The 16,391-nt window shown below is 44.1% G+C and overlaps 1 protein-coding gene across 1 annotated transcript in view; it reads right to left on the bottom strand.

Annotated features, from left to right (window-relative positions):
- The window catches only part of LOC119973445 (reelin-like), a 415,628-nt gene that overhangs the window by 146,644 nt on the left and 252,593 nt on the right, over positions 1-16,391 (bottom strand). The window contains 6 exon segments of the mRNA XM_038811578.1: positions 1,469-1,640; positions 3,633-3,838; positions 6,314-6,500; positions 6,996-7,133; positions 9,113-9,225; positions 10,716-10,908. Of these exon segments, the coding sequence (XP_038667506.1) occupies positions 1,469-1,640; positions 3,633-3,838; positions 6,314-6,500; positions 6,996-7,133; positions 9,113-9,225; positions 10,716-10,908 (1,009 nt within the window).

Genomic DNA, 16,391 nt, shown 5'->3' on the forward strand with positions numbered 1-16,391 from the left:
TATGCACTTTGGAAGGAGGAATATAGGCATAGACTATTTTCTAAATGGGGAAATGCTTTGGAAAGCATAAGCACAAAGGAACTTGGGAGTCCTTGTTCACGATTCTCTTAAGGTTAATGTGCAGGTTCAGTCGGCAGTTAAGAAGGCAAATGCAATGTTAGCATTCATGTCAAGAGGGCTAGAATAAAACATCAGGGAGGTACTTCTGAGGCTATTTAAGACTCTGGTCTGACCCCATTTGGAGTATTGTGAGCAGTTTTGGGCCACATATCTAAGGAAGGATGTGCTGGCCTTGGAAAGGGTCCAGAAGGAGGTTCGAATGATCCCTGGAATGAAAAGCTTGTCGTAGGAGGAAAATTTGAGGACTCTGGGTCTGTACTCGTTGGAGTTAGAAGGATGAGAGGGGATCTTATTGAAACTGACAGGATACTGTGAGGCCTCGATAGAGTGGACGTGGAGAGGATGTTTCCACTTGTAGGAAAAACTAGAACCAGAGGACACCATCTCAGACTAAAGGGACAATCCTTTAAAACAGAGATGAGGAGAAATTTCTTCAGCCAGAGGGTGGTGAATTTGTGGAACTTTGCCACAGCAGGCTGTGGAGGCCAATTCACTGAGTGTCTTTAAGACAGATGTAGATATGTTCTTGATCTTGATTAATAAGGGGATTAATAAGGGGATCAGGGGTTATGGGGAGAAGGCAGGAGAATGGGGATGAGAAAATATCAGCCATGATTGAATGGCGGAGCAGACTCGATGGGCCAAGTGGCCTAATTCTGCCCCTATGGGATGTGGAAATCAACAATAATGTTACAGTGATGAAGCTTTTCAAATATCGGGAGTAACAATTATTGGCACACCACTAAACAAAACAAGTTAATCAAAATTTGCATCAAAATAAAATCACTTAAAATTCTTGAAAGTGTAAAGACCCCCCCCCCCCCCCCCCCCCCCCCAACACCCCCCGTGGTGTGTTTTGCGGTGGCAGAGGCGGCTCACTATTGGCCACCAGAGAGATCATCTGCCCCCGCCAAAGTCTACAGCATTTTTTATGGCCCGCTTGTTCTGTCTCCGGGTAACCCACTGTGGGGGTAATCGCCTTCGCCCAGACCCAAAGATCCTGACAAGGAACTCCTGCCCAAATTTCTGAAGTGCTGTAAGGATTCATTTCCCAATCTGCTGAATTAGCTTATCTATCATTGCTCTTTATGTTGTATCTACGTATTGGTCATGAATATCATTGATGGGAGTTCAAGAGGGACATTTGACTTAACCCATCAATCTCACCACTAATGAAACCATAATTTAATTGACTGCAGATCTGGGGATGTAAAGTAATATTTTCTTTTCATCAGTTAAACACAATGGGTTTTATCTTACACTCCTGGTGGCAGGAGACTCCAGGTTTATTCATTAACTGGGTTTCCTCCAAGTAAAGTTCCAGAGTTAAAATGGTCACATTTGTTACCTGCTGTATTGTTGGCGTGATGACGGGGATGATCTGTTTCTGTCGCTCTGATAAAATGATGATGTCATCAATAGCCCATTGGTCATAGCCTTCACCTGAATGGACGGGCTGCCACCAGCGAAAGCGGGTACAGGTGGTCCTGGCAGAGGCCGGAAGCTCAAAATAAACAAATCTGTCGAGTGGAACAGAAAATGATCAGAAAACAGAATGATTTCTGTTCAGTTTAATATTTTTTACCAGTAAATGTATTTTTCCATAGCTCTATAAGCTTGGACCATTCTCAGACATGAGGGCAAAGACACATCTAATTCACTGTTGGACCAGATGTAGGTGAGCCTTATTTTATTCCCTCCTGCCAAGGTGTGAGTGCAGATTGTGAGGAAAATTTAAGTATATTGTATTATGTGTCTGTTGCAGTAATGTTGTTAAAGAATTTAGGTTCTGGTATCCAGATTAGGGCGCGATTTAATGGCCTCGCCACGCCCTACTTGGTAACGCGATGAGGCCGTTAAATCTTGCAAGAGGTGTCTCGCGAGATTTGCGATGCTCGAGACACCTTGCAAGATCTGGATCTCGTCCTCACTAGGCAAGATCCAGATTAACTTATTTAAATGAGCAATTAGGCTCATTTAAATGTGTCTGTGCTGCACTCTCCCAAGGCCTCATCATGTGAGATGTCGCCATGGCACTGTTTAACACTGGTCCACACAAACATGGATCAGATGTAATGGTACCTGGAGTTCTCCCAGGCCACTGGAGTCCCCTGGGTGGTTGGGCTGTGGGCAGAGTGGTACCCAAGCACACCTGCTGGCACCGGGCACCTTGGCACTGCCAGACAGGCACATGGACACTGCCACCTGGGTGCCACTGTCAGGTTGGAAGGGACACTGCCAGGTTGACGGTGCCCAGGTGCCAGGTTGCCTCCACCAGGGATTGCACCCGGGGGTTTCCTGCCCTTAAGAGGTGGGGTGAGCAGGGACTCGAGGTCCACCTAAGAGGTAGGTTGGGGCAATGGGGCGGGGGATCCGGAGGCCGCGATGGAGGAGCAGATGGTGGGAGCATTTAAAGATGGCGCCCCGATCTGCGAATACTCTTCCTGCACTGAAAAAATTAAGTATGTGTGGCCTCGGCGCGACGTTCCCTGCCAAGGCCGAAAAAAATGGTAGCGTCCCGTTAGATTGCAGGGTTGTTCTGGGCGATGCAGGTGCAGAGAAATACCCCACTATAGGCACCAAAACGGGACTCTGTCTTTTGCACGTTAAATCACACTCTATGGGCAGGATTCTCCGCCTCGCCATGCCACATTTCTGCACCAACCGGCCGGCGAGATTCTCTGTTACGCCAGCCGGTCAATGAGGTTTCCCCTTGCGGAGCAGACCCATGCTATCGGGAAACCCCCGGGCGCCGGCGTAATGGAGAATCACCCCGGTGGAGAAACCCGGCCTATATACCTACTGAAGCTGTGATTAAATGATTAACAGCTAGGCAGACTGTGATGTCACTCATGGACGGGGTTGGGTCCATTCTTAGCTTTGTTTTTCAGCCCTGTCCTGTGTCTGTTGTTTTAATACAAAAAAATGCCTATTTGTCAGCAGAATCACTCCTGGGGGTGAAATATCCTTTCCTCATGGTTTACAAATGGAGAAATTGTTGGGGTTTCTCGCCTGGCTTCCTGATATAAATTGGGGGTCTGGTCCGGTACCGTACCATATTCTTCACTTGATGCCTTCCTCTGATGGAAAAGCCAAAATTCTTTAACTCACTTTGCGAAGGAGCATTGGCCCACATGTAGTCGCAATGCAGCCACATTGTTCAGCCCACTGCTGGAAAAATTGTGGCCTGTGGGGCAGGTGTGTTTTATACCAGGAAGCTGTCATCCCCAGAGGAATCAGGGAAAACCACTTCAGGATGTGGTCATACATTCCTTTGGCTGAGGTAACAGTACTTAATTTGCTCGACAAAGCTGAAATGAGAGTTGGCACTGATAGCAGGACTTTACTGTAATTAATTGTTTCTCTGAGAGACGTCACAAAAGTACTTTTGAAGAATAGCTTTGTGTTACCTGGTGCAATGGTATCCAAGGTTGCCTTAATGTGTGTTTAATTGACTTAAATCTAAAAAAAAACAAGCCATGGAATGTATGTACTCCCTCCCCGAGTCTTACCTGGGTTGGCTGTAGTCAGAAAAGTACATTTCTGAAAGTAGTTGCCAGGTTATGCCACCATTGTTGCTGTACTGCAATAAAACACCCTCCTCTCTGCTGTCAGGTATGTTACAGGAGCCTGTGTTTCCTCCAATCCGAATGTAGAACTGGATAAAGTCTACCCATTGGGTGTCCAGGTCCCAGCTGACCAGTTGCCTCTTCCCATTCTGGACAAGTAGGTAAATGTAAAACACCTTTAATGTTACAGCATCTGACGTGCCTTTTAGTTCAGCATTATTACTGCAACCAACAATGTATGTAGAATAGTTGGGAAAATGACATACAAAATGTGGAGAGTGAAAAAGATCACTGTTGTTTGTCCACACGAAAAAGAAAATAAACTGTTATTTTGGATGGAGCTCAAAGGCAGCTTTGCTCCCCTCAAAGACACAGGGTTGACTTCTCCCATTTTGAGACTGAGTACAGTGGTGGGTGGCTCCACGGTGCCTGTCCAATTGACTAGGATAGTGGGACCCCACACCAGATTCAGTACTTGGAACCTAATTAATTATGCACAAGCACATTCCACCCACAACCACCTGGTGGGCCGGCAGCTTATTTGCTCACCTGTCGCCAGCTGGCCTGTTCGAAGGTACCAGCACCATGTTTAAATATCAATACAGCACACTCCTATCACTGTCTCCAGACCACCTGTCTTCACCAGACCGTGCAGCATAGTGGTTATCATTATGGCTTCACAGCGCCAGGGTCCAGGTTCGATTCCCGCTTTGGTCACTGTCTGTGAAGAGTCTACATGTTCTCCCGGTGTCTGCGTGGGTTTCCTCTGGGTGCTCAAGTTTCCTCCCACAATCCAAAGATGTGCAGGTTAGGTGAATTGGCCATGATCAATTGCCTTTAAGTTATATGGGGTTACTGGGTTACGGGGATAATATGGAGGTGTGGGCTTAAGTAGGGTGCTCTTTCCAAGAGCCGATACAGACTCGATGGGCCGAATGGCCTCCTTCTGCACTGTAATTTCTATGATTCTATTCTATGTCAGCAACCCAGAGGGAAAATGCTAGCAACTGAGGTGGGTTGATTCTTGATTCTTGATTCAGAGCCCATCACCTGCCAGGCACCCATTCCCCACTTGGACCTCCACCCACCACATCAGGAGTCTTTGTGCACCCACTTCCAGCAAACGATGTGAAATGAAATGAAATTAAAATCGCTTATTGTCACAAGTAGGCTTCAATGAAGTTACTGTGAAAAGCCCCTAGTTGCCACATTCCGGCGCCTGTTCGGGGAGGCTGGTACGGGAATTGAACCGTGCTGCTGGCCTGCCTTGGTCTACTTTAAAAGCCAGCTATTTAGCCCACTGTGCTAAACCAGCCCCTATGTGCTATCCTCTTTATTGTGAGTTTTTCATGCAGCCTTGTCGGGATCCAGCTTCCTTCCCCTCGGTCTTCCCTCTGTCATCTATTGTTCCTCATCCACCTCCTTGCCCCTCTGCATGCCTCGGCCTCGCCTCACGCTCCACCCCCAGTCGACCTTTGGACTTTTGTTGGGGTGGTTGCATGAGTCCTGAAGCACAGTCCTGTCCGGATAGACACTGGTATTTGGCACCAGGGAGGAAGGAGACCCCTGTACTCCTCAACCACAGTTTGCAGCACTGACCTGAGATGGTGACACGGAGGGTACATGGGTCCAGCAGCACAGTACTGCCCATGAAGACTGGCTTGGTATGGAGATGGAGGCAGGAACCGGTCTGCCCTGGCAGAGTGAGTAATGTACAGTGCATCAGGGGCAGCGCAGCACCATGGCAGGAAGGTTGTTGCACTCATCCCAAAGTCTCTGGCCAACTGAGGACTGCCTTATGTCCGCCACTCATTAGCAGTCAGGATTGACACCTTGTAATTTCACTCTGGTGTGACACATGATTGAAAGGCCAGTCAGTAACTGTTTTAATGAGCATTCATGACGTCCTTCGAGCCAAAATTGAACCAGTGACCTAAGGATGGCCATGGAACAGCTACAGTCCTCCGCTCTACCAGCTGAGCTATCAAAGGTGCTTTAATGAGCATTCATGAGATGCAAGTGAATGCAAATGGCATTTGCGCTACCTGCCAATGGGAGGAGCGACCCACCATTAGCTCGTCATTGGGTGAATTTCAACGTGATCTTATGCCAACATGCTTTTGACCTTGTGTCTCCGCCCAGATTCACCGTGCCCACCCACAACCAAACCCGGCACGGGCTGGTTGGGAGAATTCTGCCACAGTGCAGCTCCAAGAACACCTGCTTATCTCCAACATCTCATCAAGTGATTATACTTCAATTGAGAGCCTCAGCAGAGACGACATGGTGCGAGAGATGGTTGGCACCACAACAATCATGCTACCTTTGCTTTGATTTTTCACATCTACACTTTAAAGGAGAGGTCATATGAGGATGTATATTGTGGGTGATTTTCCTTTTACTAATCTGGGGTCATCAATACCCATTGTAACATTCTCACTGATGCCTGACTGAGATCACTGATGTAAACAAACAAGCTATTATGGGATCTCACAGTCGTTTGTTTTTGGTTACAAGTTTCAAAATGGCACGCAATGAGAACAAATCCTCACGTGGTACCAAAGCCACTTATTTTTTTAAACAGACACTGGTTCAGGTTGTATTGGGTGAAGAGTGAACTGTACCTCTGAGAAGTAGAGCGATGAACCTGAGGAAATGACTCCGCAGCCTTGCTCTGGTTTAACGATTTGTCCACCAATAACTTCCTGCCAATCGTTCTTCATCACAGCCTCATTCTCAAAGTCACATGTTACTGTTGAAGGCAACATAGCCTCTGGCTTACAGGTAGATCCATGATAACCTGAATCACATCTTTAAGGGAAAAAAATGACCATTTTCAGCGACTGAATTGTGATTCGACACTGCGCTTTGTCAAAATGTTGAATTTTAACTTAATTTACCTTAAAAGGATGATTAAACACACGTTTGCTGTGATTGTAAGGCCATAAACATAAATACGGTCTTTTAGCCTAAAGAGGCGATCAAGTGTGTAATTAAAGCTAATAAAATGGAATGAGTTAAAGGCATTCAAATGCATCCAAATACAATTCACCCCATCATGGACCTTACTTTGACCTCAAACATTAAAAAAGTCTTGATCATTTCTAGAATCCTGTAATCCACACTTTGTTTGCTGAGGGTATCAGTGTGTGTGCATCAAATAGGTAAATAGAGTTGGAGCACAGATCATCCATGATCAAACTGAATAATAGAGCAGGTTCAAGGGGCTGATTGGTCTACTCCTGTGCCTATGTATACAAACATCTACTGATCAGTCAATATTGCTATATTAGTACATTAACATACTTGCAAAGTCCATTGTAACACCAGCCATGTCCATTGCACATTTCAGGACACTGTTGACCAATATATATGTCATCTAATGCCCATTCATCCTGAACCATATAGTAACTCTGGCTCCAGCGAAAACGTGTAGCACTTGACCTGAATAAGTTTTAAAAATATATGTTAGTCTTAAGAATTTACTTAACTTAAAATAATGAGTGCAAAAAAAACCCATTTAGAATATTAAGACCAATAGACCTGAGGAACTTGACTGTATCACCATCACGACTACAAAGTATGTTGGAGATCTAGTGAAAGGAATGTTTGTAACTCCATAATTAGTTCAGTTGGTAAAAGTAACTGGGCCACACAGGCCCGAGATCTCGGGCTGGGTTCTCCGCTCCGCCACGCCACATTTCTGTTTCACCCCACCGGCGGGATGCTCCACTACGCTGGCTAGTCAATGGGGTTTCCCATTGTGGGGCAGCCCCACGCCATCGGGAAAACCGCCGGCTGCCGGCAAAACGGAGCATCTCCCCGGCGGAGAATCCAGCCCCATATGTTTATTTTAGCTGACCTCATCCAGGCTGGTTGTTAAGGTGTAGGCCTGGATCTCTTGAACTGGAGAAGGAAAAATCTTTTGTAATTGCTGGTCTTGATTATTATTCTGCAAAGTCCACGCTTGTGGACAGCGTAATGTTTGGCTGTTAATAATGTTTGGCTGTAATAACAACATGAGTGATGGAGCTGGCAATATTCATTCATACGTAAAGAATGGTCACCTGGGTGGAGTATCAAAGGTCAGACAGTTAGCAACTGTATCTCAAAATCCGTCAGCAATCCCAGAGGCGAAAGTACGAAGAAAACACATTTCAAAAAAATATATGCTGTGCAAATAGCATTGTAAATGTACACAAAGAACATTGATGTTGCTCAGTGACTCTACTCTGCTATTGAAGTGGTGGAGTGAATTGAACAGGATATGTAATCTGGATCCTATTAGGAATCTGCGTGCAAATATTTTAGGCACATTCACCATAATAAGCCTCCAATTCTAATAAATTTTCCTCTGATCATAGTCAAGCCTCAACAAAATGAACCCCAAGCTTATGGTGCATTGGTCGAACACAGAAATGTTAATTTGTTGTATCAATGAGCCTCAAGTTTGTCAAATACTGCATTTAGCGTCTGTGGATTAATACTGCACCAGTAGAAAAATGCTACTCTAACTATATTATTTAGCTCATGATTTTTGGAAGGTTGAATCTCAAATTCCCACATGATGTGCACTGCTCCCAAAACGACTTTCCTTTCCGGAGTTCCTGTGTCACTTTCAACAGTCCTTTGTGGTCTAAATAGCAAAACGTTGGGATTATTGACTTTAAGGCAGCCAGGATATGTCGTACTCATGATATAATCTCAGACTGGTGTTCAAGGTCAACCACTTAGGAAGTTCAGATGATTATAAGTGAATGTAAGAGCAAGCTCTTCCCCTGTCAAGGACCAGCTAATGCGACGACATTTTAATATTTATACTGCAAAACGCAAATGTGATCATTACTCTGCGTTTGTTTAAAAAAACCTGTCCCCAACAGCTGCCTGCATCTCATCAACAGTGCTGATATGCAAATATCTACACATAAAAACAAATTCATTTTCATGAAGCAATAGCCAATGTAATTTGTCTAAACTGCACTTGGTACGTAATATGATTGGAAGAAAAATGGCAGGCTCAGTCTATCAGCTTTCATCAAATGTCCCACAAATGCTTTCTGAAATTGGTGCGAAGATTACCAAATCCCTTCTGACATACTTAGACATGTTCAAATACCAGTGATCTTTGTGGCATCCACCGAGATGCTGAAGAATCGTGCATATTCAATCAATGTTAAACAGAAACTTGTTAATTTTTTTAATGGCCATTACAGAGATTAAAAATTCATTTGAGCCGATAGCATCTGTTAAGATAATTAAAACCGCAGTCACAGGTTGGGGAGGAGCCAATCAAAGCACAGTTACCTGGAGTCTTTGGTTTCACATTCTGCAGATTTATGTGATGAGACAGTTGGTGGGAAGACAATGATTCATCTTATATTTGGCCCATTCCCAAGGATTAAAGCCGGCAATGATTTACTTACCACGTTTTCTGTCGCAGGGACACCGTTACTCTCTTCCACTGTGAGAACTCCGAGGAATGGTAAACACTGGCAGAGGTGAACTCCTGGCAACTGGGCATGCTGGGAAAACATTCCTGCAGGAAAACATGTCAAACCAGAAAATATCAAGGTTACCAAATTTTTCAAATGCCACATCTGCCTATCAAAAGGCTCCAAAAGTATAGTTTTGGAATCAACTAACTGACATGGATTCAGAACAAGTCCAAAGACGTGCAGGTTAGGTGGATTGATCATGATATATTGCCCTTAGTGACCAAAAATGGTTAGGAGGGGTTATTGGGTTACGGGGATAGGGTGGAAGTGAGGGCTTAAATGGGTCGGTGCAGACTTGATGGGTCGAATGGCCTCCTTCTGCACTGTATTTTCTAACTGCAAAGTCAAAACGGATTTTTGTTTCGCAGTGAGCAGCCTCGGTGTCATTTGCTTGTCATAGATCTGAATCCCTGTTTTGAGGTGATATGCCCAGGTTAGTTCCTGCATTAATCAATTAAGGTGGCATTTTCAAAATTGCAATCTGCAGTGGTCACCCTGCCAATATTATCAATTCATATTCTGAGAAAGCCATGGGCCTATACAAGGCTGAAACATACTGAAATGGCATTTACTTTTTTCAGATTCAAAATTCGAACAAATAATCTTAGTTTTCTTCTTTCCAAACCACAGTGTGGTCCTGTGGCAAGTTGAACTTTCAGTCAGTTTTGACCAGCACGAGCCAGGAACAATAAGTGGAAAGCACTACAATTTTAGTTTGGTCTGTGCGAGTGTGGCACTAGAGAAGCTATCAGAGTCGAAATGTTAAAACATCAGAGGGGAGCGAAAGCAGCCTTGTACACAAAATGCGAGTGTGAAATGTTTGCCACGATGAAGAGAATGGTGGCTGAGGAATCCTTTAGACAATCCCCAAGATGGCAGTCCGTGGCTAAGAAGATATGTATTGAAGAAGTTTGTGGACCAAAGTTATCACCTCTCGGGAAAGCATTTGCACCAGTTTCAGTTGAAACTTGGACATGAAAATAAAGTCTTCACAGACTGAGAAGATGGAATTGAAAACCGCAAAACCTTGTTCAAAACTAAATTGACGGCCATTAACCTTTTCAGTAAAGGCCTAAGTGGAAGCTGACTAATGTAACTGAAACGTGTTAGTTCAAATAAAGCTACAGGAAGGGACATTATTTTTTGGAAACACATATTTGGTTTCACAGTGAAGGTCACCTGAATGCATGTTTAAATAATGACTGCACAAATTCATAACACCAAACAAAATATGCACAGTGATGTAGCCAGAAACTTGTAACTTATGAGAACAGACAAACACACAAAAATTGTGGGTAGGTAAAGACCAAGAGGTCCAACAAGACCGCCCCATACAGTCATGAACCAGGAGCAAGATTTTTAATTGACCATGACTATATGGGACCGACTTGTTGGACCAGTTGGCCTTTACCGACCCATCTTTTCCGTATGTTTGCCTGTTCTTATAAGCTTCAGGCTTCTGGCGACATCACTGTGCATATTTAGCACCAAGCAAGTCCAAAACACGAGAGAATCTTGTTCCTATATTTACCTCCTGTACAAGGTGCCAGGTTAGGCCGTGGTTTGTGGAATATTCTAGTCTGATCTGGTTGTCCACGTGCAGCGTAAAAGGCTTCCCACAGCCCATCACCAGGCTGAATTGCAGCATGTAGGAGGCCCCGATCTGCATGGACTGGGTTTCGACATAGCGCATGCTCGAACTTGTTTTAGAATCTCCAGTGAAACTGTAGCAATGACAAATAAAGGAAGTATTAAATGGAAATAATTGTTAAGATCAAGCTAAAGGCAGAATCCTTTAGTAAAGTAATGCGACTGATTGAATTGTGAAGTAGGTTAGTCGCTGGCTTTTCACCTCAAGGCTATAGGTTCAAATCCAAACTAATTGTTTGATAAAAGTCTGATTTTCCTGTGGGACATAAGCCCAAATGCATAAAGCTGTATTATTTTGGGACAACTTGCAATCTTATTGAGAGAGACTATAGTGTTGTGGGAATGTAAAAATACTGTGCTGATGCAACAGAATATGTTCTTCTAAGAATGGGGTTGAAACACATTGTTGGGCTGAACTTTACTATCTATCTAACCAGATGATACTTAACCAGCAGGTGTCCAAAATGGAAAACATTCCATTCCCAGCATCATCCTTTTGTTGAAAATAAAAAATTAACTTGCAAAACAGTAGTCACATGAAAGTATCCTCAAGAAGTCAGGTTTTCAATGGTCTGTACTATCTATCTGGCATTACTCGTGTAATCTCAGTTCTGGGTCATGTTCATAATGTTTAGCACGTTAGACCTTAAGGGCAGCACGGTAGCACAAGTGGATAGCACTGCGGCTTCACAGCGCCAGGGTCCCAGGTTCGATTCCCCGCTGCTGTGCGGAGTCTGCACATTCTCCCCGTGTCTGCGTGGGTTTCCTCCGGCAGCTCCGGTTTCCTCCCACAGTCCAAAGACGTGCAGGTTAGGTGGATTGGACATCTAAATTGCCCCTTTGTCCAAAAAGTTAGGAGGGGTTATTGAGTTACGGGGATAAGGTGGAAGTGAGGGCTTATGTGGGTCGGTGCAGACTCAATGGGCCGAATGGCCTCCTTCAGCACTGTATGTTCAATGTTAGACGGAGAGGTGTTTAAGCGAGTCAAGCCACTGTTCCCACAATTGTCTAAATAGGCACATTCTATGATTAATTAGCAGCAAATTATTGAGGAGATGTTTCCTTAGACTGGGAAAAAAATCTGTTGCTTCTGCTCTGGAAAAAAAGGGCTGGTTTAGCACACTGGACTAAATAGCTGGCTTTTAAAGCAGACCAAGGCAGGCCAGCAGCACGGTTCAATTCCCATACCAGCCTTCCCGAACAGGCGCCGGAATGTGGCGACTAGGGGCTTTTCACAGTAACCTCATTGAAGCCTACTCGTGACAATAAGCGATTTACAATAAGTTAAAGAAAAAAGCCATGGGCGGTTTTCTCTTTTTCTAAAATATCTTTGATGCTTTAAATTTGAATTTTGGGCCTGAATTTTCTGGCTGTTCGCTGGAAGCGGGATTCGCTGGTCCTGACTGCAGCCCACCCGAGCCTGCGGGTTTCCGGCGGCATGTGCAGTTGCTTCAATGGGAATCCCCAATGACAGTGACGGGATGAGAGAATCCCGTTGCCAGCGAACGGTGCGTTACCTCCCGCTGCGGGGAAACGCACAGCTGAGAGACCGGAAAATCCCGCCCATGATGTTTATCATATATTTGATGTAGCCTTTTGTCCCTCTTTTCCTGATGTCATATTCATGTGATCCATATCTTTTACATGAAAATCATTACTGAGTGCAAACAGGAAGTGACATAAGTTTTCGATAAGTTGAGGGTTGAGTATATATGATATGCAACTCTTTAGGTCTTTGAAGTAATAATAACTTCCTTGGGGCTTTGGGCTAGACTATACTTCACCGTGGAGAGGCTAACCCTGACTATGCTGTCATATGGAACTGCAGCCAATTAGAGAGTTTTAACAACAAAACCAAATATTTCAAAACTGTTCCTGTATTCCTTGCAGCAAGAAGAATGGCGTTCCCAGAAGTCCACTGGACAGATGCATTATCCATACTTCCATGATGGAATTTATCTAAAACGGTCTTTTTGGCTGCAACAGAAATATGGCCATTGGATCATTCTTTGGTAGGCCAGTTAGTTCAGTTGGCTGCATGACTAATGTGTGGACCAGAATAATGCCAACAGGTCAATTCCTGCTCTGGCTGAGGTAGATTTGGACCTGCCTCCTCGCTCTGCCGGAGAGTGGAAGGCAATGGTGAACCATCCACCACTACCTTAAAAAAAGCCCAAGGTGAAGCATCAGCAGACAATGAACCAAGGACCTGTATTTGGGCAGAGCCCAATGGAATGGGAAACATTCTTTGGAGTAAACTGTTTTGATGCATCACTTTTAAAACATGTGCTAATGCAAACAACAAATGTGACATGCGTGGTCATAGCAAGAGACAACTGACCTTTCAATAGTAAATATTACAGTGTCTACTGTAAATGTTGGGTGCTCAGTTACTAATCAAAGACCTTTGTCATAACCTATATTTGTAAAGGTCATATTCGAGAGAACCTTGAGAATGCTAACTATCTTCCTTCTTTTGTACAAAAGAAACAATGAAATGGAAGCTATGTCAACTCAATTCATGGAGATAAATCCTTTCAATTTTTCATCATTCAGGAGGCATATATCTGTGATGCTTTGTGTTATTGCTACTCGCTATATCGCTCTGCGTTATAAACAGGATCCACATAGGCTAATCCATTTGGATCACACTATCCCAAATAAATTTGTGTCAGAATACCGCCAGTCACATGATACATCATCCTTATGATACCACCTATGACTGTTACCTGTGTCTTTTGTGTGAGCCACTCTCACCACTGAACAACGATGGCCAACGGCTGTAGACAACTCAAAACATAACTATGCATGTTTGATAAAGAAGGGGGAAAAAATGCCATTTACAAGAAAATATCTCAATTGTGGACTTGACTGGACTAGTTGATGACATCTTTAAAACTCCTAAACTCAGTTACTACCTCTGCCTCATTTCCTTTCATTATACCATATTCACCATAATCATAAAGCTATCTTCTTTTTGTGGAATATTTAATTTGTCTCTTGCAGAAAGAGATGACATGATTGATGATGCTGCAGCTATAGCATCAAACCCTAGGCCAAGCAGGCCTCAGGAGGGTTCCAAACCCTAGTTGTCTCTGAATTGCTCATAATGTTCCTTCCTGCAAGGATGGCATCAGGAGCACATTCTAATAAATAATTATTTACTTCCCAGAAATCACATTTTGATTTCCAAATTCAGGGTTATCTAATGCTATAGATTTGCAATCAAACAGGGAACAGATTTGGACTGAACTCCTCCAGAGAGCTGTTGGGATAAGACTTCTACCCACTGCCTTGACACATGATTTTGTGTTGGAGATGTTCTTCTCTGCAGGTAAGGCCAGGCCAATACCTGAACAAGGAATGTCCTTGGGACCTAAGTAGAGAAGTGTTCCAGAAGGGAATTTGGTGGACTTTTAACTACAGTTCCAGGGACAACTGGCAGAAGGCAGGCTGTGAGGTAAGGGTGCAACCCTCAAGGTTTGCCACCTTGATATTCCTCCGTTAACAATTTAGGGCAACATGGTGGAAGAAAATAATGCCATGCACTTTGCTTAAGTGCCTTTGAAAAATCAATATTTTCATCTATTCTCTCTGGTCAATACCACCTCACGCGATAGCTGGTGTCACACTGACCCATCAAGCGCACATCTGCGATTTTCAAAACCGCCTATTTAAAATGCTAAGCGTACTCTTAAATAATTTCTCAATTCAGTCACAAGCTTCGTTCAGTGTGATTTGAAAATGAATAAATCACTTCAAAACAATTATTTACAATAAAGTCCAAACTGCAAAGATGATTTTTGTTTCTGGCAGTGTTAGATAACTGTAAACTTGACCTTGTGTGAGCTAACTGCTTGGCAGAAGAGCATCATGGCACTGTGATTATTTCATTATGACTTTGTGGTCTAAAATGAGCCCACGATAATTTAATCATATTTGTTTAAAATTTAAATAATTTATGAGCATTTTAACTGACTCCAAATTTATGGCTTCTTGTTTGGTAAAGGAAAGTGACTGATGGAAGAATTACACATGATTAGACACGTTTCAGTTGCTGCAGTAAATGAGTTAGGGAGTAGTCTGCACCGAATGATAAATCATCCAACCCAAGTTCACGCAATGAGGAAAACGTTGTCAATCACTCCCCTGAGACCAACAGCAACATTGCACCTAACTCATTGCCATGGAGTTGCCAAGAGTAAACGAAATGAAAGCCCAGCTGAGATCAGCTAACATTAATTAATTTAACCACTAATCAGTTAGATAGTGTGAATTGGTCTGGAGATTTCCCATGGGATAATGGCTGGCAAGGGCTCTGAAGGTCACCGGCCAAATTCAGCACATCTTCACCAGCTCCATCAGGCTCCCCATTAACCTCTTTATGTACCTGCTTTTCCTCGAGGCTATTTCTAAAAGCAGAGGCTAAAAAGTTAATGTTGGCATGACATAAATTCCTCCAAGCTACAAAATCTGAAAGATTTCCTTACTCTGGTAATTATACAGAATTTATGAAGATCATATTTCTATTTTATTGGATTTTTACCGTATGCTAAGACATGCTGTCACCTGAAAATGATAGAGTAAGGGGTAAGGAAAGTGAAGGGGGAGGAGGGAGCGAGGGGGAAATAGATTTTATTCAGAATCCACCCCCTTTCTATGAGATGAATTCAAAGTGTTTGCATAAAATCCACTGATTTCTTTTTAAGAAGTGCAACTTCTCACCAACGTAGAAACCCATCCTCAGTGACGCTGGAGGCAGATTTTGAGACACCTCTGAGGGGAGTGGGAACAGAGGTGTGCTGGTTCCCCAGCTCCCATCCCACCCCACAGTCACTTTTACAGTGGTGAGCTGGAGGGATGTGGGTTGGCGTGAGGGTGGCAGGGCTGCTTGGCCGCACGGGGTGAGTGGCAAAAGGCTCATTAAGAACAGTTTCTCCCAGTCATTTTATCCCAACGTTTCATTCAAGCACACCTGAGCCAACATGCAGAGATGAAAGGTTCGCTCACCATTAGGTCTTGGGTCTCATTTCCGTAATTAAAGGAGACTATTTAAAGGCGATTTTGCAGTCAGCCTCCAGGCTCCTGTGGGTGGTGAAGGACCAGTTTAGGTACCTGGAGACAACCTCTCAAGTAGCAGATCAGTGCTCTAAGCAGGCCTTCCTGCCTGCCTGGATAGAGGAGCAGCCACAGGTACCATCGCCTCATCACCCACCCTCCACTTGAAGTGGAGGCCTGACTGCAAGATCTATGTTTTAAGTTTAAAAAATAGATGGGAGTGTGCCCCCCCCCCCCCTCCCCCCCTGTTGAAGTGCCCTCTCCCTCACTTGCACTCTATTGCAACTTGCTGCTCCTTTCAAGCTGGAAGATCGTTGATTGGCCATCCAGCTTCGAGAGACTACCACCATCCTCAGTTGGGTGCTGAGCCCATCTCCAGGCCAATTAAGAGACCGATCCCATAAAAATCGGGGTCGGTGACTACTTCCTTGGCGGAGGCGGTTTCGGGATCCAGGATAAGTCACAACTTTTGTTTCACGTCCTTGGAGAGGAAACCCTT

The sequence above is a fragment of the Scyliorhinus canicula genome, chromosome 11, assembly GCF_902713615.1.
Source record: "Scyliorhinus canicula chromosome 11, sScyCan1.1, whole genome shotgun sequence".
Taxonomy (NCBI): domain Eukaryota; kingdom Metazoa; phylum Chordata; class Chondrichthyes; order Carcharhiniformes; family Scyliorhinidae; genus Scyliorhinus; species Scyliorhinus canicula.